Consider the following 26,725-nt stretch of genomic DNA (forward strand, 5'->3'; position numbering starts at 1 on the left):
CCCTCCGCGTCTCCACCCTAATTCCCTCTCTTTCCAGATTCTACCCGCTTCTCTCCTTCCCTCCGCCCCCGGCTCCTCCAGCTCAATCTGTCAGAGAAGTTGTGTACAAACTGCGCGGCCGCTCTGAGCGCGAAGCTCGTGGCCCGAGAGGGGTGCGGTCAGCGCGGCGAAGGCGGGGCCCTGGGAGAAGTTCTCCCTTCTCATAGGCTAACCGCTCCGGCCCGGCTTGTCTCGGGGCCTCGGGATTCGCCGCAGCGCTGCCAGTCTGGCTGCCGAGCCCCGCCCACTCAGAGTTGGGTAAAAGAGACGCGGGCGTCAAGTGTCAGTAGTCGTGGGGCAGGTACGCGCGTTTGCAGTTCGTTCGCAGAGACCAGCGGCGGCGGGAGCGGGCTGCGGCGTGTGAAGGAGCGCGGTGGGGCGGGGCGGGAGAAAGTGGCCGCCCGGAGGACGTTGGCGTTTACGCGTGGCGGAGCGGAAGAGTTTTGCTTTTCGTGCGCGCCTTCAAAAACCGCGCCTACTGTCGGCTAAGGGGTCCGCCCGGAGACTCCCCTCCTCCGTCCGCGGCCCCGCGAGGAGCTCGCCGGCCGAGCCAGCGTGGGCGAGGTGGGAAGCGCGCTCGACCCGCGACCCGTGCCCGGAGCCGCCCCCCGAGTGCCCATGGCTACCCGGGTGCTGACCATGAGCGCCCGCCTGGGACCCGTGCCTCAGCCGCCGGCCCCGCAGGACGAGCCCGTGTTCGCGCAGCTTAAGCCTGTGCTGGGCGCCGCGAACCCTGCCCGCGACGCGGCGCTCTTCGGCGAGGAGCTGAAGCACCAGCACCACCACCCGCAGGCGCAGCCGGCACCCCCACAACCCCCGCAGCCGGCGCCGCCGCCAGCCGCGGGCCCGCGGCTGCCCCCCGAGGAGCTGGTCCAGGTAGGAAGAGCCGCTCCTCTCCCTCGCCGGGCTCGGGCGTGTCCCGCTGCTGCGACGCGCGGGCGACAGGGGCCGCTCCAGGCTGGGGCGTGCGTCGGGGCGCACCGGGAGCCGGAGTTGGGGTGGGCAGCCCCGCCCTGCCCTCATAGCCTGGGCACCCGCATTTCGCAGGGAGTAAGTGGGGCGACCTGGAGGGGGGCTTCCTAGATGAATCCGCCCTGGCGGGTCCGGCTGAGAAAGGTTAAAAGGGAACTGGGTGCTCGCTCGCGCCTTTGTTTTACCTTACACTTGGCGTATCAAATCTTGTGCTTCAAGCCCAACTTTAAATTCCGTCTTTCGCCTTAAGCTCCCCTCCCAGTGCCGTGGCCTTGGAGATTCCCCCCGGTCCCGCGTCGTCTCCGGTTAAGTGGAAACGCAAATCGGGGTGCGGGGAGAGGGGCCCCTCGGGGTGCTATTTTCTTATCTCTTGGCTCAACCTACTTTAAGACGCGATCGTGGGGCTGCCATTGGGAAATCGGAGTTAGAAAAGCGAAGGTTGTATTGGAGCGCTTATTTTTCCTTAAAAACAAAGCCGGGGTGTTGTTTTCCTCATGTGCCCGTAAATTTCCTGCGGGAGCCGTGTTGAAAGCTGGCAGTTGGCTTTTGCACTTGCCGGGCAGCCGAATTAGAGCAGCCGCCTGTTTCTTTCGCCCACGCAGGGAGTCATATAGCCCAGAAAAAAACTTCCCGGGACTTTTAGCCTGTCCCAAGGAAAAAAAATTTGGAAGCGTACCCACATGCAAACAGCTGGAAGAGCTAAAATCAGAAACCACTAACCACTACGAGAGCGAAGTGCACGAAAGGGTTTAGTTCAGTTTATTTCAAGACGTTTCATTTAATAGCCCCTTGGTAGATGGTATATTTGCTACGCAGCTCCTACTTCGGGGGGTCGGCGAGTGTCGCTGTGCTGTGAAAGGACAGTGGCATTTGTCAGAGATGTGACTCACATGATTAGAACGTTAATTTTTATTTTTAAATCGGGTTTATCCGGGAAAACCCCGTCTGTTTGTACAGCAAATGATACGAGGTCCGATGTGAAACGTTCTTGAAATTAAATAGTAGCAAGAAATGACATTGCTATTCGCCGATTAAGATCACGAATAATAGTCCTGTGATCCATTTAGTTGGGGGGTGTGTGTGTGTTTTAATCGGTGTTAAAATAATTACGTTTATGTTATACTGGGAGAGAAGATAGCTGGAAAAAGACATTAGTTACCAGCTGGATTATGTCCTTAAGAAATTGAAAACGATTTTGTTATTTCAGTTTGTCAGTTTTCTGCTTAGGAGGAACCAAGGGTATAAGATATGACTGAGCTTTTTACAGAGTAAGGGGGAATGTAGCATTGGCCCACTGAGGAGGACATGATAAATGTTTTGCTGATGACTATGTGCTAGCAATACAGCAGTCTCTCCCCGCCCACGGGCTCCTTAGCACCATTCTACCAAGGGAATGATTTTCCCCTAGGTAATTAAAGATCTGTTTCAGATAGGGATATGAATCGGAACATTTCATTATCATATTAACCAATTACAGAATCTGCTGATTAAAATCAACATTTAGATCAAATGTTGAATGTGAACTTTTGTTCTTTCAGTTCTTTCAATGTTTTGTTCAAAACATTGCATTTAGGTTTCCATTGACCTATCAACTAGAAAAAGCACTGAAATTGCCAAGGAATATATGATTCCAGCAATATCTATCCAAGCAAAAAAAGTTTGCTTAGTTAAGAACACTATATGAACTATATTACATGAACAGAATCGACGACGTAGTTTGTAATTGAAGTACAATGCAATATTGCACTTCAGTTACAAACTTAGTTGCAAACTTAATTGTGTGATGGGACAAGGAACCTTGCTTGTACATGAGTGATAAATTATACTTTATTATTGCAGCAGAAAGGGGAATATGTTTTGTTTGCTTCCTTTTTTTGATTTGCTTCATTCACTTTTTGTCCAGAGTTGACTTGTGGGAGTGATTTTACCAAATACATATTATATAGGGTTTCGTAATGTTTTGGTGAACCAATTATTACACAATTGACAAATAAACCTGATGTTTATCAGCAGCACTTAGAATTTGCCCAAGTACTTTTCACAGGGATTGCTGGAATTTTTAGTAAACATCGTTTGTCCTTCCTAAGGTGATGAATTGGGTGGATTATGTATGCTTGTATCTCTTCTTTTTTAGACAAGATGTGAAATGGAGAAGTATCTGACACCTCAGCTTCCTTCAGTTTCTATAATTCCAGAGCATAAAAAGTATAGACGAGACAGTGCCTCAGTCGTAGACCAGTTCTTCACTGACAGTGAAGGGTTACCTTACAGTATCAACATGAACGTCTTCCTCCCTGACATCACTCACCTGAGAACTGGCCTCTACAAATCCCAGAGACCGTGCGTAACACACATCAAGACAGAACCTGTTACCATTTTCAGCCACCAGAGTGAAACGACAGCCCCTCCTCCGGCCCCGACCCAGGCCCTCCCTGAGTTCACCAGTATATTCAGCTCACATCAGACCACAGCTCCAGAGGTGAACAATATTTTCATCAAACAAGAACTTCCTACACCAGATCTTCATCTTTCTGTCCCCCAGCAGGGCCACCTGTACCAGCTACTGAATACACCGGATCTAGATATGCCCAGTTCTACAAACCAGACAGCAGTAATGGACACCCTTAATGTTTCTATGTCAGCCGCCATGGCAGGCCTTAACACACACACCTCTGCTGTTCCGCAGACTGCGATGAAACAATTCCAGGGCATGCCCCCTTGCACATACACAATGCCAAGTCAGTTTCTTCCACAACAGGCCACTTACTTTCCCCCATCACCACCAAGTTCAGAGCCTGGAAGTCCAGATAGACAAGCAGAGATGCTCCAGAATTTAACCCCACCTCCATCCTATGCTGCTACAATTGCTTCTAAACTGGCAATTCACAACCCAAATTTACCTGCCACCCTGCCAGTTAATTCGCAAAACATCCAACCTGTCAGATACAATAGAAGGAGTAACCCCGATTTGGAGAAACGACGCATCCACTACTGCGATTACCCCGGTATGTGATCTTAGCTGGCTGAAGCATCGATATATGCATTTAGTGTTTGTGTGTGTCCCTTTTTCCAACCTCCGGTTTTAAATTTACGTAGGACAGTGGCGATAGACAATAAAAAAATCACCTACCCTGTTCTTTGCATGTCCCAGTCTCTGTGCCTTAACCTTAGCATGTAACTCTTTAGTTTATTGCATAATCGATGTTAAAAAGGTGAGGGCGACTAGAATATTCTGAAAAAGTTAAGACTTTCTCTTTAATATTAAATAAAAATTTGATTTTTGAATTATGCCAGTTACTTTGTTGAACAGAAGTCTCCAGTCATAAATTGGAGTTTTTAATTCTACATTAAGTACCCTGAAGAGATTACTTATGTAAGGAAGGGGAAAATAGGGTGTGGTAATGAAGGTAGGGATTCATTAGGCTGCTACAAGACAAGACTGTCCACGGAATAGATTTAAGGATGTTTGATAGCGTATGAACATATGTTTATTCTTGAATGAGATATCTAGCCCAAAATACAGAATATATCTACAAGTTGCTGGCAGAAGCTAATTTATGATTAATACAGAGTATAATTTATTGACCAGAGTACATGATATGGCATGACATACTAAATGAAAGAAATGTAGAAGTACAGAAAATTGCAGTCATCTTGGGTAATGGTTTAACATTGTCAGCCGTAGAGCCATTAAAAGTTTAAATCGTTGAAGTATGTGTTACTAGTATAAAGCGCCTACTGGAATATAAGCACATTTCCCATTTGTAGCTTGGCTTGATTATCTGTGCTCTTTCTTCTAAAGTGATACGTACATAAAGCAAATCACTTTAATACCTTTAAAAAGGTAATAGGGGAGCACTTTTAAAAACTTCTTTTAAAAGTAAAGCTTTAGATACCTCATTTAGCATGAGAGATTTCTTTAAAGTCAGATTTTAAACACTGAATCATCAAATGTAAAGATTTCAAAGGATCTCCAAAATGACAAGCTGTTCTTCCTCTCCTGCTTTATTTTAGGCTGCACAAAAGTTTATACGAAGTCTTCTCATTTAAAAGCTCACCTGAGGACTCATACTGGTATGTAATTTTCTTGTTAATTCTGTGAGTTGTGTATATAGTGTAAGTGGTATTCATCCTTTTAAAAGCCAACACTTGTTTGATCTCTTCTTTCTTCTGTCAACTTATTTTTTTTAATGGCCTACCATTTCAGCACTGGCTTGGCTCAAAATTCAGTTCATTGAAAAAGTCTCGATTCCAAGAAGGCTGATGTTCCTTCAGTAAGACCTTGTCCTGTCACCTCACGTAGAATTTTAATTACCCAAAAATGTAAACAATGATGTTTACTAATGGATTTTAAAACTTGTAATGGCACTGCTATTCCTTATCATGAGGGACAAAAATGTAACCCGCTTTCTCCTTAACAAACACTAAAAACTTTTCCTTTTAACATGTAAAGCATAACTGCTTAATACACTATCTTTAATTTTACCTTTCGCCAAAAACATCAATGTTTAGCATGTTTTTTATGCTTAATGAAAGGAAGGGCCAGAATTGCAGATTATTAAAATCTGGCAAAGATGATGTCATGATTTATAAGTTTTTCTACACTATACTCCAGTCCACATTTGATGCGTTTCAGAGACTTTATTACAGCTTATTTCATCCTTGTTCAAAATGTGCTTTTAAGTTTAGCCCCTTTAGAAATATTTTTGTCGGATGTATACAATAACCTTTAAATGCTTTTTAATTTTAAAACTTCATATTCAGAACCTGTTTTAGGATGAAACTAAGTGGCATGCTTTCAAATTCTCCAAGTACCCCAAATATTTTCAAACATATAGATGGTTATTATTCGTGATTTTCTTAAAAAGATCCCTAAAGGAAAGAACTTATACAAAGTGATTGTGCTTTCTTTTCTCTCATTAAATGTAGCCTTACCTAAAGTTCAAAGAATAAGTTTGCTAATAAAAGCAATGACCTAGCAAAATGTTTTATTCCATTATTGCTATGGAAACCAAAGTATTCAACAGTTCCTTTGAATGGGTTGTTGGATTAGTGCGAGGACTTGAATCTCCCCAGGCTAGATGTTACTATGGAAATTGAGTTTTGATAAATGAAGTAGTTATCTCTAACTGCTGCATTAAAAAGTAAAAGGCTTTGAACGAAGGTCAGTGCTGAGCCAGAGCACTAAAAAATATGGCTGCAGACATTTTGTATGCCTGTTCAGTATTGCTTGATAGCCCAATGATCAACACTACTCACTAAAATCCAAACAGAGTTGGCAACAATGTGGAGGATGCCAGGCCTTTCTGAGAGATCGCTTTTAAGGAAAAGACATCTCATTTGTCAATGGAAATGAATGAGTTGTTTTGGCCTGAAGATTTTAGGTATGGACAAAGTGATTATATAAAGGGAAAGGGCATACATAAGCTGCCCAAAGTAGACATTATATTTATAGTTAAACAAGCACCCACTAAGCATAGAATAAACTCAATCTAAAGTTTTCAAAATACAAATGACAAGGCCAAGTAAACATTCCATATAGAAATACTAAAATATCCTTTTTCAGAATATGTTAAGGAAGGGAACATTTGGAACATTGAAAAGGAAGTTTTACCTGAATTTTGATTAAGGGAAGTAGCAAACATTCGGACTATTGTTTTTTCTTGCAAGTCCTTGAAATGGGAGACAGGGAGGAGGGAAACGTTTTTTTCATGAGGTTAAAGTCCCCTAATAAAAGAGGGGTGTAATTGCATATAGCGAGTAATCAAGCGCTATTGCAGGGATGTAGTTAGCATATCTAAGTGGCCTTGCAACCCCTTGCAAGTCAGGGTTTAGTGCTCTGAATGCTTCTACCTGCAATTCTGGAACTTGACCTGCTGGCAAAGAAATTTAAGAGTGGGTCATCTTAATAATGCTTGAACTCAATAAAAACAAACTGAAAAGAGGACCTAGGCCTAGTTTGAGTCCCATGCATGGACTTTTTCACCTGATCATAAACATGTGGCCATAGACATCTAATGAGTGAGACCATTTAATCCAGTTTAATAAAGTTTTGTTTGATAGTCTTTCAAATGCCTTGGGGAGGATTTGTAGCAGACTTGTTCATCTGGCTAAACCCGTTCTTGGGTAATCATAGAGCATTGAGGTTTTCTCCTCATTTCTAGTTTCTAGACAATGCCTTTTAAAATTACCTCTCCCATTGCATCCTCCCCACCCTGCCTGTTGTTTTTTAATGAATGTATCTGAAGCCAGCAAATGCTTGTTTTTCTTTTTCTTCCTTTTAAGGCCCAGGCATTTCTAAAGCACTTTTCATTTAATAGCATTTTTGTTTTCTTTCTTTCCTCCCTTTGCCCAATTTATTAGGGGGTTTTAAAAACCATCTATATGGGAATGTTGATCTTAATGTTTAATATAAAAAATGATTTTTTAAATGATTGCCGTTTTGCAGGCATAATGTGAAGCATCCTGGTATTTCTTTTGAAATATAATTGGAGATACTTTAAAATGTCAAGTTACCTTATGTTTTAAAATGATTTAAGCAATTAAAACAACCTACATCTGAATTCTATTTAATTGCTTATTCTGGATATTTAGATTGTAAATGCTTCTTGACTTACAAATTGAACTCAAGGAAATAATTTTTCCAAAACAAGACCTTTTAAAAATTTTGGGGATGAAAGAATAGAAGATAGTAGTTTCTTGAACCAGAAATTGCTTTTAAAGAAAAGACATCTCATTTATCACTCGAAAGAATAGAAGATAGTAGTTTTTTGAACTCAGCATTCAAGTTTTTCTAAGTTTATATACTTTGATTTTTTTTTATTCAAAAAATCTACAAGTAAAATTATCTTTATGGTTAGGTTAGATAAAATACCTGAAATGTATTTTGACACAAGAGGACATAGTATGTCTTTATACACATGATAGCGTACACTTTACTTTTTTTTAATCTCATTATGAAGACTTAAAATAACTTCTAAGCACAGGCTTGAAGCCAAAAAAAAAAAAATTTAAAATGCAGTAGGGAAAAACATTAAGACTATACAAATAAAAATTCGCAAGAAATCGAAAAATTTTCTTGAAACGACACAGGTACTGGTTTCTTGATATGCCTATGAGTACCATACGTTAAAATATTGCATTTACGTTGAGTGTGGAAATGTCTTTGAAACTTGTGTTTGCACATTAGTAAAAAGTACTTTCCAAAGAAAAAGTTGTGGAGAAGTAAGTAGTGAACTCAGTACAGGCGTTTGAAATCTTAGTGGTTTGAGTTTCATGTGCGGATATGCACTTAACCCAAGAGAGAAAATGCTGAAGCAATTGGGAATTAGGGTATAGAAACATTTTCAGAGCCTTTATCAGTCTAGGCTATCTGGAACAGAGCAGAAAATGAGTAGTTGTACTGAGAAAGTCTTTGGGCAGCTCACACACTTGGCTCAGGTATCCCTTAGACCAAGACTCTGTGCACAGGCTGTTATGGGTGCACTGAGTGATCCCAGAATGGCTTGCTAAGGGTTGACAAGAAAAGGACAATTGGACATAACTTCACAAAAGAAAATGGAAACCTGCAAGTAACACAAAACAATCTTTTTGAGTGAAGTACTTAATTCTGTTAGTGCTGCATTTCACAGTGAGTTGTTTGGGATTCCACGGATCAGAAAAAAATTCCACAGTAAGTCTTGGCAAGATTTTTAGCCCCGGCCTAGTTATAAAGAGGGTAAATTATCATGTTCTGCCTTACCTAAAGTAGGATACTATTTCCTACTAACATTAAGATGTTACTATGTATGCTTTAAGATATGTAATCCCTGGTTGTGATTTGCTGCTAAGTATTGATTTTAGTTTCAGTTTGGGTACTAAAAAATTCTTAGATATAAATTTTTACTGTTCTGTGCTCTACATTATTATCTATTGAATATAGGTATAGATTTTTTTATAGGCATAGATTTTCATTTAAAAATACTGATAGTAAAGATTTTTATTCCTGATATTTCCCTCTGTAAAATTCTGAATATGTTCTGAAAATGAGTTATTCCTTACTTGGAAAATTATTTAGAGCTAAAATCAACATAAGATAAATATAGATGTGTGTGTGTGTGTGTGTGTGCGCGTGCACACACACATCTAAATTATATGTGGACTTAATGGAGATGAATGATAGAATTTGGACCTGGAGATCAATATTGGTTCACTATTGATTAAATATTTCTTAAGTACCTGTGTTATTGGTAGAAGTTAAATAGTTTTACAAGATGAAATTATTTAGTGCCCAATGATTTTTGAGTGTTTGAAAACTGCAGGAAAAGGTATCACATTTAGCCTATAATAGTAAATGTTATTAAACATTCTTAAATTATTTCATTTGCAGCTTTATTTTCTATATTGACAATTTCAAGCTTATGTAAAAAAGATAGTTTAAGAGACTTGATGGGTTCAGACCTCAAGAAAAGTATTTGTGAGCTTGAAAGCTTAGAAACAATTTCTTTTTAATGACTCACTGGGAAGATTAAACTTCGCTTCTAGGACTTGTTCTTTCATCTGAAAAACATTTACATAGGAAATTGATTAAGCTCTGTTTAGAGATGATAAAGTTTATCAAAGGTTAAGAAGTTTAATTTGATTAGGCAAACATTTTTGACTGATCTTGTGAAGAACTCAAAGAGAATGTCTTCTCTTTTGTTCTTATAAACTAGTCCATAAATAGATTAAATAGAATTGCTGAAGTTAAGATAGAAACAGTCAGCTATAGAGAATGTAAAGTAATGTTTAGTTTTTTTTGTTTTGTTTTTTTTTTAAGCAATACTTTAACTGCCCAAGATTTTTACTTTGGTAGATATTTTTAGTTCTATAGAATGTAGTAGCTGTTTACTTGATGACCTACATCTTTTCTGGTGAAAGATTAGAAGAAGCAAAGTAATGTCCTACTTTAGTAAAAGTATCTATAGCAGCATTCTCATTCTGTTAGCCTGTATTTATATTCAAGGATCTCCAACAAGTCTAATTAAGGGTGGCTTACTGTTTTAGAAGTGAACTCTAGGTAACTTTAAAAAATGTAGGCAGAAGAATAAATTTCTTTTTGACTATAAATACAAACCTTTTAGAGTTGGCAGGAATATCCTGGTCAAGGTAACCCCATTAAATGCAAATTAAAGGAAAGGATATTTAGTGATAGAAAAATGAAAGCACGGAATTTTTCTATTTTGGTTAAAAAAGGTAAAATATTTTACTGGTACTTTTTTGAAAAAAAGTTTCAGACTCTTATAAGAAAGTGAATCTGAGTGTTATCTTTCTGTCAGGAGACTCAACAATATTTCATTTCATGAATACTATTAACATTTTCCATTGGTTTTGTTGAGAACCCTTAGGAGAAGTAGCTTAGTAGTCCTGAGCGTCTAGGATAGACTGTAAACTTAAACAGCGTGTTCCCACCTTTTCCCCCTTTAGATGTGTAAGGTTACTGTTCTCCATCCCAAGATGTCTTTGATCAGCAGTGGGACTTCAGAGCTTCTTAGTTTTCATCAAATGTAGACCAATACTGTAAAAAAAAAGAAAACTTGTTTACATAGTTTATTTGTCCCCGTACAGGTTCAGGATGGATAACTGATTCTGAACATGGCCTCGTGAAAAGGCTATAAACATGATTCTCGTCTAAATGAAACATTTAGTCAGATTATCCTCCACTGTCCTAGGTGGAATAGAACCAGGCAAAGTCCTGCTGCAGGGTGGGAGCATAGAAAAAGGACAATCCTATAGATTCACAACAGACTCTTTCATGTCTTATACCATTCCTCCTTTCATTAATGGAAAATAACCAGGTTGGTCAGAGGTGGGCCAAATCTGTGATTGTCTTGAGGAGGAAGCATTAGGAAGGAGCGCAGCATTGATAGCTGGAATAGAAGACAATCTCTGTCTTCTATTCAAAGCCGGTTAAGAAGGCAAAATAAAGCTATTTGAAGCCTTCATATAGCCAATATGCAAGTGCAAATCAATAATTGATAAGGAATTAAGTGATGAAGGGGATGCAGAGAAGTAGAATGATCTCCCCTGATTTGTTTAGAGGTTTTTCTGAAAGGGGTAAGGTGAATCAGATTTTAAAGATAAACACATTGACCAACAGGGAGAAAGAAGAGATTTTCTTAATATATCCTTTTAAGTAATCAGTTTTCCTAAAGTGAGTACATTATTGACAGGGATGCTATGTCTAGTAAATCTGGGTGCATTTAGTAAATATTAATATTACTAATCTTTGAAATGAACTGCCTACCCTTCTGTTCCAAGTGTAGGAGATGTACTACAAAAGGCTTTAATAAAAATGTTTTTTTAAGTGGAAAATTTCTGGCATAGATATGTAAAAATATGAATTAATGAGCCCAGATCATCCTACCTTTTTCTTTTAGACATCTAATATTTCTTGATGAATTTCCTTAATCTCGGGTTTCTTGACCTTTTACTAAATTATATAGACTGTTTCAGACTCTGAATTACGTAAGTCTCTAATGATGGGAGAAAATAATCTATTACTGAATTAGCATGAAAATATTTTCCTCTTGAAATAAGCTCATTTTGAGCTTCATGACTCTTAAATTTTAAGAATTAAGTACTAATTATTGAAATGATTTATTCTACTTTAACAGTTTACGTTGTTTGGAGTCTTGGAATAGCATATGGATTTTAAGTTCTTTGAAACCAGAGACCAATTCTTATTTTTTGTGTTTCGCAAGTCATTTAGTACAGGTTACATTCATTTACTAAACATTTCTTTTAATTCTGGTGGTTTCTAGCCTTTGTCAGATATATTGATTGGATTAATGTTAGCCTTCAGAAGGGAAACCAGATGTGCAAATTTGCTGCAATAAACTTAAAAAGTTAACCTAAAATAACTATTGCAAGAAAAATATTTTCATCTATATTTTTTTTGTTAGAAAAATCTATGTAGAATGTTCTAGGGAGAGGCCTTGGTATGAGTCTGTTGAATATGTTCAGCAGAGCAGAGAAACTTCACAATCTGTTGTGATAGGTTCAAAAGTCACTTTTTATCTTTTCATCAGAGGTTAAAAAAAAAGATAAATTTTAGTCCACCACTAAAGATTTTTCGAATGCTTTACAAACATGTTCTTACCACTGAAATTCACTTAGCTTGGAGTAAAGGAGAACCATTATTAGATGATATTTGGGGATTGTCACTATCGGCACAGATCAATGTTCAGGACCCCACAGGTTCTAAAAGGTGGGTCTTCAACTGAGGACTGGCTCAGCCAAGGTGTGCCCTGTGTCTGGGTTAAGGCCTGCTCTCGAGTCCATTAAAGCTATTCCTTAGCTGACCTTCACAAGTGGCTTTAGAATCTTTAAATAAATTTGAACAGCATCTGTGTGTTCCTTAAATCATTCATATAGAGCATGTTAGTGTTTGCTAATGGCAGATTTAAGTAGGACATTAAGGAAAAGTGGCAGACCAGAATTCTTATTGTGAGTTTTGCTTCTAACTCGTGGAGTTATTGTTGAGGATTAAGTAAAATGATAAGTACCTGACTGAAGTATATGCTCAATGGATAGTTCTGCCTGCTCCTTCCTTTCATTGGAAACATTTTGCTTAATATTTTTATAAAATATATTGATTGACTTTATCAGTATGGATAGGATAGTATGTATGTTTAACTTGAACACTTGAAAAAAAATATCAGGGATTCCTAGCAAAATAGTCCTAGTAATTTTAAAATAGAATGAGAAAATGCATACTTTATTTGAGATAAAGTTGAAGCCTGTTTTCCATGCTGTACAAACTTGTCACTTTTTTTTTTGCCTTTGCAAAGTTTCACATTAACAGCATGTGAACTTAAAAATACAGTTGATGTTGAAAGAACTTAACTAAATATTTCAAATTGGTGGTATTGGAAAGAGATTCTGTAAAAATCCAATTAAACTTTTGAAAACTCTATCCTGTTGAAATAACTTAAAGGAAGTCAGTTTGGTTTCCCAGAAGTACTGTGCACAGTGTTTCTGGCTGAGGAAGAAAGGCCCAAACCTGCCATTTGGCCAGAAATTGGGTAGCAGCTTCCTCTACAATGTTTTACTTGAGCAGTGTTGACACTTGAACAAATCCCATAGAAACAGCCCCAAGTGGAATAGTTGTCCTTGCTTTTATAGTAAAGACTTGGCCCCATAACTAACGTCCCAGACACTGGTAGTATTCTTGGCTAAATAATCTATAGATGTGCATAAATTGAGAGCAAAACCTCAAATGTTTTAGGAACTTTAATGGTTACTGTTTTCAACTAATCAGTAAGGTAAACTTTAAAAAATAATGGTACAGTTTATTGCTTCATCGCCAATAAAAACAGGGAACGAAAAGAGTCTAGTGTCCCTTGTTTCTTAAATTATCTGAAAATTCAGAGGTTTTTTTTTTGCTATTTAATTACTAAATTCAAAAGACTAGAATGATTTCTTCTAAAATTGGGGCACTTTAGAAATTATTCTTGCTTCAGACATCAGAAATAAGTTTCTCTTTCCATTAAATGACAGTAAAGTATTTAACCAACATGTTTGTTTTTGTGAATTTATTCACAAGGAACAAAAACAATACTTATGCAAAAAAGTTCATCTTTTTCTTGATTTATTTACATCTACAAGAATGATAGCTACATTTACTGCTAGTATTAAAACATCTATGTATTAGATTAAATGTGACTATCTTATGTGAAAGAAAAGTGGTTTACTATGTTACTTAAAAGGTTTATGTATATTAGCTTGAAATCTTAGAATTTACTACAAGAAAAAAACACTTGAGGAATTGAGATGTCTGTTTCACAAAGGGAGCGAAAGGAACCCAAAAGGGAATTTTAAAAAAATATGTCTTGGTTCAGAGCCATAAGGAGCTGAAAGAAATCTCATGAGGAACAACTGAACAATTGGTACCAATTTTACAGAGCCATTCTGGCCCTTTTTTTCTTTGTCCGTATGGAATTTGAGAGTCATAGTGGTTATCAGAACAGCAAGAATATGTTAACTACATGCTGTAGAAATCTCGGTTGATGTGGGCAATGGCTTTTAAATTTGGACTTAGTTGACTAATCTTACAACTTCCTGAATATGATACTGCTAAACCAGGCAGAAAGGATGTTGAGTTTCATGGTGGTACTAAGTAACCAAGTGTTCAAGGCAATTCTGAAGTTTTTCTTTTTCAGAAGAAAACATTTTTTTAAAGGAATTTGGGAGTTTGACTACTGACTACTCCGTTTATAAAAGGTATCCATATAAAGCTCAGCTGGAAGCCAACAGTACTTTTTTATGCAAATTTATCTCACTGACCCTGTTACCTTAAACTAATAAATTCATGGAAGATTAAAACAGCATAAATACAGGAATTACTCATTAATGCTCAGTGAGAGATTCTTAGGTTTGGGGATTTATTTAGGGGAGTACATGATCCCAATTAAATAGGATTAATTAATTCTAAAGATGGGAGTTAGGACTCAAATAGTAAGTAGTTTTAAAAGATTAGCAAACTTTATAAACAACATTAAGAATAATACAAACTGTAGTGGGGCAGCAGCTCAGTTACCAATTCACTCATTTAAATGATGAGAGCTGTGAAAGAGATTTAATAATTACAGACTTTTAGAGCATGTATTACATATGTAAGCTTCATGAGGCCAGGCATTTTTGTTATGCTTACTGTTGTATTCCAAGCATTCAGGGCAGTAATCAGCATATGAGACACTTAGGCAAACAATTTATAAAATGAATTTAATAATTTTTGGTGCAGTGCATTACAAAGAAAAATACATAAATTGGCAAATATTAAAATTATGGGTGTTTCATGGCTCTTTACCAAAAAAATGATGTTGTCAGTACTGATCTGGTTGAGGAATTTATTAGATATCAAATCATAAAGCTTTAACACCATGCAACTTGAAATTTTTCTACCTTTGTTCTGCTTTAGTCTGAAAGGTGGGAAGGTGTGAATGTGTATGTGCTAGTGTAGATATCAAAGAAGGAGTGCCCTAATAGTCCATTTTGGAGGTGACGTGTTCAAGGGAGCTGGTGTACGTGCTGGAAGTTTCAGTCTGGCTAGTTTAGAAACATCTAGGACCAGTTTTGAAGTAAAGAATTGCAATTGTAGGACATTAAATTTATTGTATTGGTCATTTGAGCAGCTAGCTCCCTCTTGAGTAGCTCCTGAATTTTTCTCTCTTGGCCATTTTATAAACATTGTATTTACACAGTAATGATAAATCCACCTCAGACTATCTAGTCATTTCATGGATTTATGTGTGTAGGAGCAGTACATAAAATAAGATCACCGATTCATCTTGCACATTTAAAGTTGCCATTTTTCTGTTCTTAGGTGGTACACAAAACACTTTTTTCTTTGTTTAATTAGGTGACATAGCATCCTATAAGACAGTGACTTTCCACTGAATGATTTTGTGGGAAGTGAGTTCATATCAGAATTTTTGAATTCTTCTCTTGAACCATGATCTTGAAAAAAATTTCTTCTCAGGCAGAATCTATGATATTTGTCTTGCAAGCAGACCACCTCACCTCTACTCTTCATTCATTGTCACAGGTGAGAAGCCATACAAATGCACCTGGGATGGCTGCGACTGGAGGTTCGCACGCTCGGATGAGCTGACGCGCCATTACCGGAAGCACACTGGGGCCAAGCCGTTCCAGTGTGGGGTGTGTAACCGCAGCTTCTCCCGCTCCGACCACCTGGCCCTGCACATGAAGAGGCACCAGAACTGAGAGCCACCGCCGTGGGCTTGCCATGCCTATGCAATTCACAATGACGTTCTGTGGTTCACTTGGCAAAATTTTAAACTACAAACTTAACTATATATATATATATGTATATATACACATATATATATATAAAAAAAGAAAATCAAAAAACTGGAAATGTATATTTTGTATATTTGAGAAAACAGGGAATACATTGTATTAATACCAAAGTGTTTGGTCCTTTTAAGAATCTGGAATGCTTGCTGTAATGTATATGGCTTTACTCAAGCAGATTTCATCTCATGACAGACAGCCACATCTCAGCGTGGGTAGGGGGGTGGGAGTGCAGGGTGTGTTTGCAGTGTTTTTACCTAAGCACCATCATTTAATGTGACAGTGTTTAGTAAACAGTCAGTTGGCAGGCACAGGAAGAAGGCTGGATTGTATGTCAAGATTTTTACTTGACATCAAGTAGTTTTCATTATTAGACAATTCCTTAGAGGTGCACAGAGTACCTGGCAATTCACAAATAGCCATTGAACAAATGTTTGTTTTTGTTTTTGTGTTTTTTTTTTTTATATGAGTTGCCTATCTTTACTATTCAAAATTTTGTAAATATGCAAATCAGCTTTATAGGTTTATTACAAGTTTTCTAAGATTTTGGGAAGAAATCATAAGTAATTCTTTTGAAAATAACCGTGAATGCATTTACAGTTAGAATTTGTGGTACGATACCTCTTAAAACCTTCCAAATTCATTTCTTTAGGGGAAAGATAATCATTCAAATGAACTTAAAAAGATTTTATGCACTGATTAAAATAGGATTGTTTATTTTAAATATAAAAGACATTTTATATGAATTGTGAACTTAAGAGCTTAAAGATAATTACAACATACAAAAGTTAAACCTTACAATAAGCTAAACGCAGTATCATTTTTTTAAAAGAAGGACTTACATAGTTTTCACATGGAAATGTCGAATTTATGATACAGTTTTCATATACCAGGATGTTTGCTCGTGCAGTACTGTTGGTTAAATGCCAGTTTATGTGGATTTTGCATGTAATATACAGTGACACAGTAATTTTACCTAAATTACAGTGCAGTTTAGTTAATCTGTTGTTAATACTGACTCAGTGTCTGCCTTTAATTATAAATGACATGTTGAAAACTTAAGGAAGCAAGTGCTACATATATGCAATATAAAATAGTAATGTGATGCTGATGCTGTTAACCAAAGGGCAGAATAAATAAGCAAAATGCCAAAAGGGGTCTTAATTGAAATGAAATTTTAATTTTGTTTTTAAAATATTGTTTATCTTTATTTATTTTGTGGTAATATAGTACGTTTTTTTAGAAAATTTTCATAACTTGATAAATTATAGTTTTGTTTGTTAGAAAAGTTGCTCTTAAAATGTAAATAGATGATAAATGGTGTACATATTTTGTAAGCGGCTTCAAAATGTTTATATGTGGAAACATACCTACATAAAAAGCATAAATTGGTTGCTGTTTTGCTTCTTTTTCCCTCTTATTTTTGTATTGTGGTCATTTCCTATGCAAATAATGGAGCAAACAGCTGTATAGTTGTAGAATTTTTTTGAGAATGAGATGTTTATATATTAACGACAATTTTTTTTTGGAAAATAAAAAGTGCCTAAAAGATTCATGTAGTGTCTGTCTTCCTTGACCTACGATAGCAGAACATTTAGTAAATTTCATTCCCAAAACTATTTAACCCATTTCCCATTTAGAAAAAAAAGTGCAGCTCGCTAACAGTGTTAATTTAATTTTACATAAACACAATCTTGGAGGCTGAAGCAAATCTGACTGGTTTTCAATGTGAAAATGAAATACAAAAACTTATTTCTAAACAGAACTTGTCTCTAATCCTAATGTAAAAAATGTACACAAATCGGAGTCATCAAATGAATCTTCGGCTAACTTCCTGATAACACCATGCATAGGAATGCTAACGTTTTCTAAGATTCGACATTTTTGATGATCAGGAATAACTATATTTTGTAAATGGGAGTACCACTGCTAAAACCAATACTATAAATAGAATATCATTTGTTTCCAAAGACTCAATACACTAGAGTGATGCAAAAATAAAGCAAGATACTTTGTGGCAAACTTTGGGGGTAATCTATAGTTATCTCAGGGTAAAAGCTGCAGCTGTAAGTGCCCCAGCAGAGTATACCCAGGGGCAACAAGAAATGGGTTAAAATCATAAGGGCAGTTTTTCCACTTTGAACCAGTATGGACCTTTGTTTTAAGACAAAGGAGGGATTTAAAGTATGATTAGAGGTGTAAAGAGGGAGGCATAGTTCATGCATGCTGGTTTTTTTCTGATCAGTACAGACCTACCTTAACCTTTTTAAGATCATTAGTTGAATACGATAGAGGTAACTTGCATATGCTAGTTTTATTACCAGAGGCAAACAAAACAATTGGGTTTTAAACTTTAACTTTTTGAAAGAAGAAAATACTAAAAGTTGATTTTTATCGTTAAGGAAAAGGCACTTAGTGCTTAGATCTTGGTTTCTATAACCATTCTGCAATAAAAAGTGTTCCTTAGAGAAATGGCTGGTTTTAGGACTGGGGCAGGAAACAATAAGCCTGCAGCATCTTAAAATGTCAGAAAGTAAGTAGATTTTAGAAATCCCACAGTAATACAAAGTAGGAATGGATTATAACCCAGAGTGTAAGATACCCATGAGTTCACACTGATCTAAATGATTAAGTTGGAGAAAAGACATCTGAATTACATTTTCTGTAGATACTCCACCCCCAGAGGTAGAACATAACTTCCTACTTCTTAAGTCCAGGTGGGTTGCCTTTAGTGACTTTATTTCAGAGTACAATATGGCCAGCATGGGAGGGCAAGTAACTGCAATGCAGAGACCTGCCGAACACCTTCGGTCTAGTGATCAAGGTCCACATCAATAGTGATGTCATTTGATAGTATGTACTCTTGACGATGTGATAAGATGGAACTTTGTGGTCTTACTCCTAAAAACGTGACCTAGTCTAATGAGAAACATGTCAGACAAATCCCAATTGAGGGACATTCTACAAAATACCTACTCAAAACTGCCAAAATCATGAAAAACAAGGAAAGTCTGAGAAATCGTTACAGCCAAGAGAAGCTTAAGGAAACATGATAACTAAGTGTAATGTAAACTAAATGGGATTCTGGAACAGAAAAAGGACATTAGGGAGAAACTGAGAAACTCTGAATAAAGTATGAAATTTAGTTAATGTTTCAGTGTTGGTTTATTGTATTGTACTAACGTAAGCTCTAATAGAGAAAATGGGGTGGGATATTGTAGGAACTCTGTTTTATCCTTGTAGTAATTTCTATAAATCTAAGACTTCTAGAATAAAACTTTTATTTTTAGAAAAGTGAGAGAAAGAATCAGGATCAGTATTATACATTTTCAATAAATGGGAAAATCTCTGATGTCAGAGCTAAAATGAAAATTTCAGTTATATAACATGGCATCATAAGTTCATTCAACCGCTCTCATTTGACTCATTCTTCCTTGTCATTCAAGTTATATCTAACTCAAGAATACAATTCATTCCCTAGTCAGAATTTCTCACTGGGAGAAACACTTCATAAGTTCTTTGGCTTAAATGTATTTCTAGAAATTGAAATAGGCGATAGGCTTTTTGAAGCAAAGACAACTCCATATGCCCAGCAACAGAGGGATACCCATCTGAATTCAGTTGTAATTGACAATTAAGAAATTTTTGTGTGGGTACAAACCTCCAGGCTTACTTTGGTTCCCAGCATTTCATTGTATTCAGCTTCATAACACTACCAGTTTACCCCAAGTTACAGAGCACAAGTGCTTCTAGTTCTCTTTCTCTCAACTATTGTTTTCTCCCTTTTGGAAAGCTGCCCTTTCTCCTCTCTTGCCAGCTACCTGTTAAAATCCTTCCCTGCCAAGTCTCGCTTCTCAATTTTTATAAGCCACACTGAATGAACTTTTGTATTTGGAGAAATAATAATTTAGCATTTGAATTATTTTCTGACTTCTATCATGCTTTTTTTTCCTCCTCAGATTGTCAACTCCTTGGAAGAAACACCATTTCTTGATTGGCTTTGTGTTTCTGCTCTTATTGATTGATAAAAACAGATGACACAAAATAACTTTATGGTGCTATGCGGATTGGCTTAAGCCCTGCAGGAATGAAATCAATCTCATGTTTGCCAAATTTCTTCTTCATGTTGCATTGTTGGTATAATGTTAGTGTTGGATTTTTGATAAGGTTCGTGACTGTGAAACTGTGATTATAAGGTGAGCAAACAGGTAATGCCTTGTGAATTTTTAAACATTATTGGGGGGTTTTTGAGAGAAAATTATTTTAGACAGCTATGCCTAACACTTTTCAAGCTGCAAATAATTTCATTGCTGATCATTAGCACATACATGAAACGAATATCCAGTTTCAAACATATTGTGACCAGTTGAGGTAACAATCTACCCCAACTAGAAAAAAAAATTATAATACACCATGTTCCAATTGGCCAGAATGCAATTATGTGCTTTGATTTCAGATAATGCTGAGTTTTAACTACGTTCACTTAGATTTCAATATCTCTACCCCCATCCCAAGTTATCTTGTTTTTTTTGTTTTGCTTCATTTTGTCACTTTAATTCTTGCATTGCAGTTTGTGTTAAGTGCATCACTTCATGGCATTCAATTAGAGAATCCTTAGATAAGCATGACTTGGCCTGCCTACATAAAAATATTCTTCAAAATCTGGTTAGATTCCTTTTCCTATCTGCAACTAAACCCACCAGAGCTCTTTGGATTAACTTGTGGGCCAAAACATAACAAAGAAGGACTTTATTCTCCATCACTAAATCTGGTCTCTACTTTGAAGTTAACCAAATTCCATCTTTAGTTAGATTCTTCATTGCAGTGTTAAACTAATCGATAGGAGATTTTTTTTTTTACTCATGCCAGTTACAGGTGACAAAACCTGACAATTATTTAATACTTATTTTCACAGCGACTATTAAGAAAATAAAAGCATAATAAATCATAAGAGCTATGTGTGATTGGAAGAATTTGTTACATGAATACTCAGAATATTTCTTTTTCTTTGTAAACCAGCAATCTTTATTTTATCTATTCTCTCAGTGCATATCACCCCATGAAAGCATTTGGAGTTATAGAAATGGTAATTTTCTTGAATATAAAGATAAAAGCTTATTCTATTTGGCAACTGAAGACATTTGAATAACGATGTATATGAAAGGAATTAAATAGAAAACTAAGAAGCTCATTTAAACTTCTAGGTAGCAATGGTAGATTATATACCAATGGTAGATTATATCTAATTTTGCAGCTTCTTATAACCCTACTAAATTGAAGGAACTTTTTTCCTCCAAGGCATAAACCTGTGAGAACAGAAGAATAGAAACTGCAGCAAACTTGTGAGAACTGGAAAGAGCTTGGTAGAAGAGGCAACAAGCTTAGCAGAACGGAAAAAACTAAATCCTGGAGTAGTAGTGGAGAAAATCAGGAACTAACCTAAATCTAGTCCTAAAAAAATCCCAAAAGATCTCGGGAATTTGTAGCATCAAGTACTTCTAACAGTAGAGCTAAAATGTGATTGTTAAGTTTGTCTAATAAGTTTTTAATTTCCTATCACCCCGACCCCAACCCACTCCAATATACAATGCAGTATTATATTAGTTTCATGTGTACAACATAGTGATTAGACATTTATATAATTTATGAAGTGATCACCTTGGTGAATCTAGTGTCCACCTGACACCATTCATAGTCATTACAATATTATTGACTATATTCCTTATGCTATACTTTATATCCCCATGACTGTTTTGTAGCTATCAACTTGTACTTCTTAATCCCTTCCCCTTTTTACTCAACTCTCCAACCCCGCTCCTATCTGGCAACTGTCAAAACGATCTCTATAAGTTTGTTTCGGTTTTGTTTGTTTATTTTGTTCTTTAGAGTTCACATATAAATGAAATCATATGGCATTTGTCTTTCTCTGACTTACTTCCACTCAGCACAATATCTTCTAGGTCCATCCATGTTATTGTAGATGGCAAAATTTTATTCTTTTTTGCAGCTGAGTAATATTCCATTGTATATATGTACCACCTCTTCTTTATCCATTTATCCATTGATGGACACCCAGGTTGCCTCCATATTGGCTGTTGTAAATAATGCTGTAATAAATATATGGATGCATATATCCCTTTGAAGAAGTGTTTTGGGTTTCTTTGGATAAATACCCAGAAGTGGGATTACTGAGTCCTTCTTTGTCTCTTGTTACAGCCTTTGTTTTAAAGTCTATTTTGTCCGGTAGAAGTATTGCAACCCCACCTTTGTTGTTGTTGTTGTTTTCATTTTCATGAAATATTTTTCCCATTCCTTTACTTTCAGTCTGTGTGTGTCTTTCAATCTGAAGTGAGGTAAGAGTCTTGTGTTCTTATCTATTCAGCCACCGTATATCTTTTGACTGAAGCATTGACCCATTTACATTTAAAGTAATTGTTGATATATAGGAACTGCCATTTTATTATCCATATTTTTTATCTTGTCGTCTTCTCATAGAAGTCCTTTTAATTTTTTTGTAATTCTGGTTTGGTGGTTATGAACTTCTTTAGCTTTTTCTTGTCTAGGAAGTTCTTTATCTGTCCTTTGATTTTAAATGATAGCATTGCTAGGTAAAGTAATTTTGGTTGTAGGTCCTTGCTTTTCATCACTTTGAATATTTTGTGTCAATCCCTTCGAGCCTGCAAAATTTTTGCTGAGAAATCAGCTGACAGTCTTCTGGGAACCCCCTTGTAGGTAACTTACTGCTTTTCTCCTGCTGCTTTTAAGAATGTCTCTTGTCTTTATCCTTTGGCATTTTAATTATGACATGTCTTGGTATGGGCCTCTTTCGGTTCATCTTGTTTGGGACTCTTTGTGCTTCCTGAGATTGTATGTTTATTTCCTTCACCAGGTTAGGGAAATGTTGCGTTATTATTTCTTCAAATAGGTTTCCAATCCCTTGCTTTCTCTTCTCCTTCTGGTAACCCCGTGATATGACGTTGGTATGCTTGATGTTGTCCCAGAGGCCCCTTAGACTATCCTCATATTTGTGGGTTCTTTTTTCTCATTGCTATTTCGATTGGGTGTTTTCTGCTACCTTATCTTTCAAATTTCTGATTTGATGTTCTGCTTCATCTAATACACTGTTGATCTCTTCTCATATATTCTTTATTTCAGTTATTGTATTCTTCATTTCCGATTCATTCTTTTTTATGTTTCCTATCTCTTTGTCGAACTTCTCACTGAGATCACTGAGCATCCTTATAACCATTGTTTTGAACTCTGCATTTGGTAGATTGCTTGTCTCCATTTTGTTTAGTTCTTTGTCTGGAGCTTTGTCTTGCTCTTTCATATAAGACATGTTTCATTGTCTCCCCATTTTGGCTGCCTCTCTGTGTTTGTTTCTGTGTATTAGGTAGAGCTGCTATGTCTCCCAATCTTAGCAGAGCGGCCTTATGTAGTAGGTGTTCTGTGGGGCCCAATGACACAGTCTCCTTGGTCACGTGAGTCAGTGCTCCAGGTGTGTCCCTTGTGTGGATTGTGCGTGCACCTGTTGTAGTTGAGCCTTGATTACTGTTAGCATGTCAATGGGAAGGATTGACTCTCAGGCTGATTGGTTGTAAAGACTGGCTGTGACTACAGTGGAGGAGCTATTGAGCAGGGGTGGACTCTACGGAGAAGGATTTGCTTTAGCAGTGCTCTGGTGCCTGCTCTTTAGGTGTCATTTGTGAAAGTGGTTGGCCACCAGGTGTGTTCGTTCTGGGGCTTTTGGGGAGGGGCTGTGTTGCAGGCTAAGGTCAACCACTGCTTGGGCCCTGCCTGGGGCCATTTGATATGAACTACTACAAAATGATCTGCAGATGGTTGCCACTTGTGCTGGGGTTGGAGGTGCCTGGGAAAAGCTAAGCTGCAAACTGAGACCAGCTGCTGCTAGTACTGGGCTTAGGGCTGTTTAGCAAGAGGTATGGGGCATGCCAAGGCAAGATGCTGCTTGTTTGGCGTTTGTGAACTTTTGAGATATTTTAGGAAAGTTCTCAGCCTGAGCCAAGGCAGGCTATTCCTATGGGAAAGCCACTGGAGTAGACTTGGGTAAGCCCACAAATTGGGTGGGGTATGGTCTCTGGGAGTCACCAGGGCAGGGAGACTAGTGTGAGCCAGGTCGATAGAGACTCAGCGATGGTGACCACCTGTGTCTGCACAAGGGGAGGGCTCATAAAAGGAACAATGGCTCCTGCCAGCACTTCTGTCTGGGAGGAGGCTGCCCTTCTAGCCCTAACCCTGAAGCCAGACAATTCAGTTCTTCCTTTATGTCCCAGGTGCCTTTGGAGCTGCTGCCCCAGCACTGGAACTCAGAGTGAGGGAGTCCATCAGTAAGTAAGTTTGAGGGTGGGCCCTTTAAGAGGACTGCCTGGTATTCCAGCCACATTCCCTCTCACACTCAGCTGCGATTTTCGCTTGTGTTCACAGCCAGAAGTTGTGGGGACTTCTCTTCCTGCACTGCAACCCTGGGCTGGGGAGCCTAGTGTGGGACTTACACCTCTTGCTCCTTAGGGGGAACCTCCGCAGCTAAGATAGCCCTGTCCATTTTTAACTGCCACACATGGGTGTGGGACCTGCCCTTTCCTTGCCTCCACCCCTCCTTCTAGTCTTGCGGTGACTTCTTCTGTATGACCTTAGGTATAGAACTTCTGTTCAGCTAGACTTCAGGAGATTTTCCATGATGGTTGTTCCGTAATTTAGTTGTAATTTTGATATGGTCATGAGAGGAGGCAAGCACAGCATTTGCCTCTGAAAATTGCTGGATAATTTTTTAATGGTTGACTCTGTACCTCCCTAGCATCGTTGCAACCTTTGGTAATTTGTACAGGAGCAGGCTCAGTTTTAACATGAAGATCAGCATACAATTCAAGAGAAAACTGAAGTGTAGGTTTAGAAGGAATCACATACAATAAATTTGGAGGTTTACTTATACAAACTGGTTGAAAACAATCTGCATTGGGCTCTAATATAGTAAATCTTCACTAATGTCATGGATAGGTTTTTGGGAGCTGCAACTTTAAATGAAGCAAGGTATAATAAACAAAACCAATTTTACTCTAGGCAAATCGTATAAGCAAAAGTTAAGTTTATACAGAACATTTCTGATCACAAAAGCATCACCAAACTTCTAAATAAAGACCCCAAACACTTCTAATGAAACATTGAAATCGACATGAGCTACCAGACTCTTAAGAAAGACTAATAAAAACAAATAAGATGTTTATTTTCCATTCCACTTGTTCCAATTCAGGGTTGGGTGGCTGGAATCTCTCCTGGCAGCTCAGGGTGAAAGATGGGACCCATCCTAAACAGGACACCCTTCCATTGTAGGACATACACACCCACACTCACTTAGACTGGGACAATTGAGACACCAATTTATCTCACTTGCACATCTTTGAGATGTGGGAGGAAACCAGAGAACCCAGAGAAAACCCACTCAGACGTGGGGAGAACATGAAAACACCATACAACAGTGGTCCCCAAGGGGAACCAATTTTTTTCCCCATTAACATTATATACAACATTGAATAAAATGGCTTTATTTGAGGACTTGCTATATTGGGATCTATGGTTTATAAAGAATGGAAATGTATAAAAAGATGATATCATAAAAAGACACAGATGAAGAATCATTTTTCTCTATGTTTATAAATTTTGAGCTTGGCACTTAGTAAATGCTCAATAAATATGTGTTGACTTAATAAAGAAATCTTTAAAGTACCTCATAAAGATAGAAGAAATCTTAGGTATGTTAGACTAAGGAAATTAGGGTGATCCAACTCTGAGTAAAAAATAAAAAAACTTGTCATGAATTCTCACCAGAAATTATTAAAAAGCTATTGTTCTGTTACAGTAGGTAATGTCTTTATATAATCGAAAAGGCCAATAGAACTTCAAAGATTGTCCCCCTTACCTATCAAAATGTGAGGTATTTATTTGTTGAAAGATGTATTAATATTTCTTGCCTCGACAACACAATTTTTATGAAATTAGTGGCATGCTAATGTTTTGGTCAAAAGTAAAATAAATGGAGAGATTTTGTTTAATGTTATATTTTTTAAAACTGTTTATAATCTTGGAATGGCTTTCAGATAAGCTATGTCTAACATACTAAGAATTAAAGATATAGTCAGTTACTTGGAGGTAATAAGAAGGCACTGAATATCATGATATGTTAGATATAAAGTGCTTAAGTCTTCTAGGTAATTTACTACGATTTTCCTTTAAGAAAATTACAGAAATTTTACAAATGTAATCTTTTCCTTGCTAAATTCTTTTTAAATTTTATGTGTTTAAAGCAGAAATGATCGCATTGTCTTGTGGGGCTTATAACATAGATGTAATACACCTGCCAACTGTAGCAAAAAGCAGGGAGGTGGTAAATGACTTATATGGTTGCAAGGTTTCTGCATTTTACATAAAGTAGTACAATATTAACTCTATACTGTGAAAAATTAAAAATGTATACTGTAATTCCTAGAGAAACCAGTAAGAAAATACAGAGATATAACAAAAAGGCCAATAGATAAGTAAAAATAAAATTCTAAAAAAATTCTTTTCAAATAATTAAAAAGGCAGGAAAGTAAGAACAGAGGAGCAAAAAAAAAAAAAAGTGGCATCAACGAAAAAAAATAGTAAAATGGTAGACCTAAATCCTACCATATAAAATATTACATCAAATGTTAATGGACTAACAAACTACAGGCAATTTTTTTCTTTTAAGAGTTAAAGGCATAAGTTCATTTTTGGAGCTGGCTGCTCCTTATTTTTAGATCCCCCCCCTCTCCCCACCTCTGGATGTCTTCTTTAGTTACACAGATGTAAAGCAAGGATCTACTCATTGTTCTGGAGGTAAATT

The 26,725-nt window shown here is 37.3% G+C and overlaps 1 protein-coding gene across 1 annotated transcript; it reads left to right on the forward strand.

Moving 5' to 3' along the window:
- The first annotated feature begins 320 nt into the window (after nt 1–320).
- On the forward strand, nt 321–17,399 carry KLF5 (KLF transcription factor 5). Its single transcript, XM_039886838.1, has 4 exons — nt 321–915; nt 3,146–4,016; nt 5,026–5,085; nt 15,578–17,399. Exons 1-4 carry the CDS (start codon nt 658–660, stop codon nt 15,754–15,756), a joined length of 1,368 nt encoding a protein of 455 aa, XP_039742772.1. The 5' UTR covers nt 321–657; the 3' UTR covers nt 15,757–17,399.
- Nucleotides 17,400–26,725: the final 9,326 nt, after the last annotated feature.

Source organism: Pteropus medius, unplaced genomic scaffold (assembly GCF_902729225.1).
Source record: "Pteropus medius unplaced genomic scaffold, Ma_sr-lr_union100, whole genome shotgun sequence".
Classification (NCBI taxonomy): domain Eukaryota; kingdom Metazoa; phylum Chordata; class Mammalia; order Chiroptera; family Pteropodidae; genus Pteropus; species Pteropus medius.

What these genes read in the sequence shown, in the direction of transcription:
- KLF5 (XM_039886838.1), top strand. Translation starts at nt 658, where the DNA reads ATGGCTACCCGGGTGCTGACCATGAGCGCCCGCCTGGGACCCGTGCCT. An exon ending in CCCCCGAGGAGCTGGTCCAG is followed by an intron (nt 916 to 3,145) that starts GTAGGAAGAGCC and finishes CTTCTTTTTTAG; the next exon opens with ACAAGATGTGAAATGGAGAA. An exon ending in CCACTACTGCGATTACCCCG is followed by an intron (nt 4,017 to 5,025) that starts GTATGTGATCTT and finishes GCTTTATTTTAG; the next exon opens with GCTGCACAAAAGTTTATACG.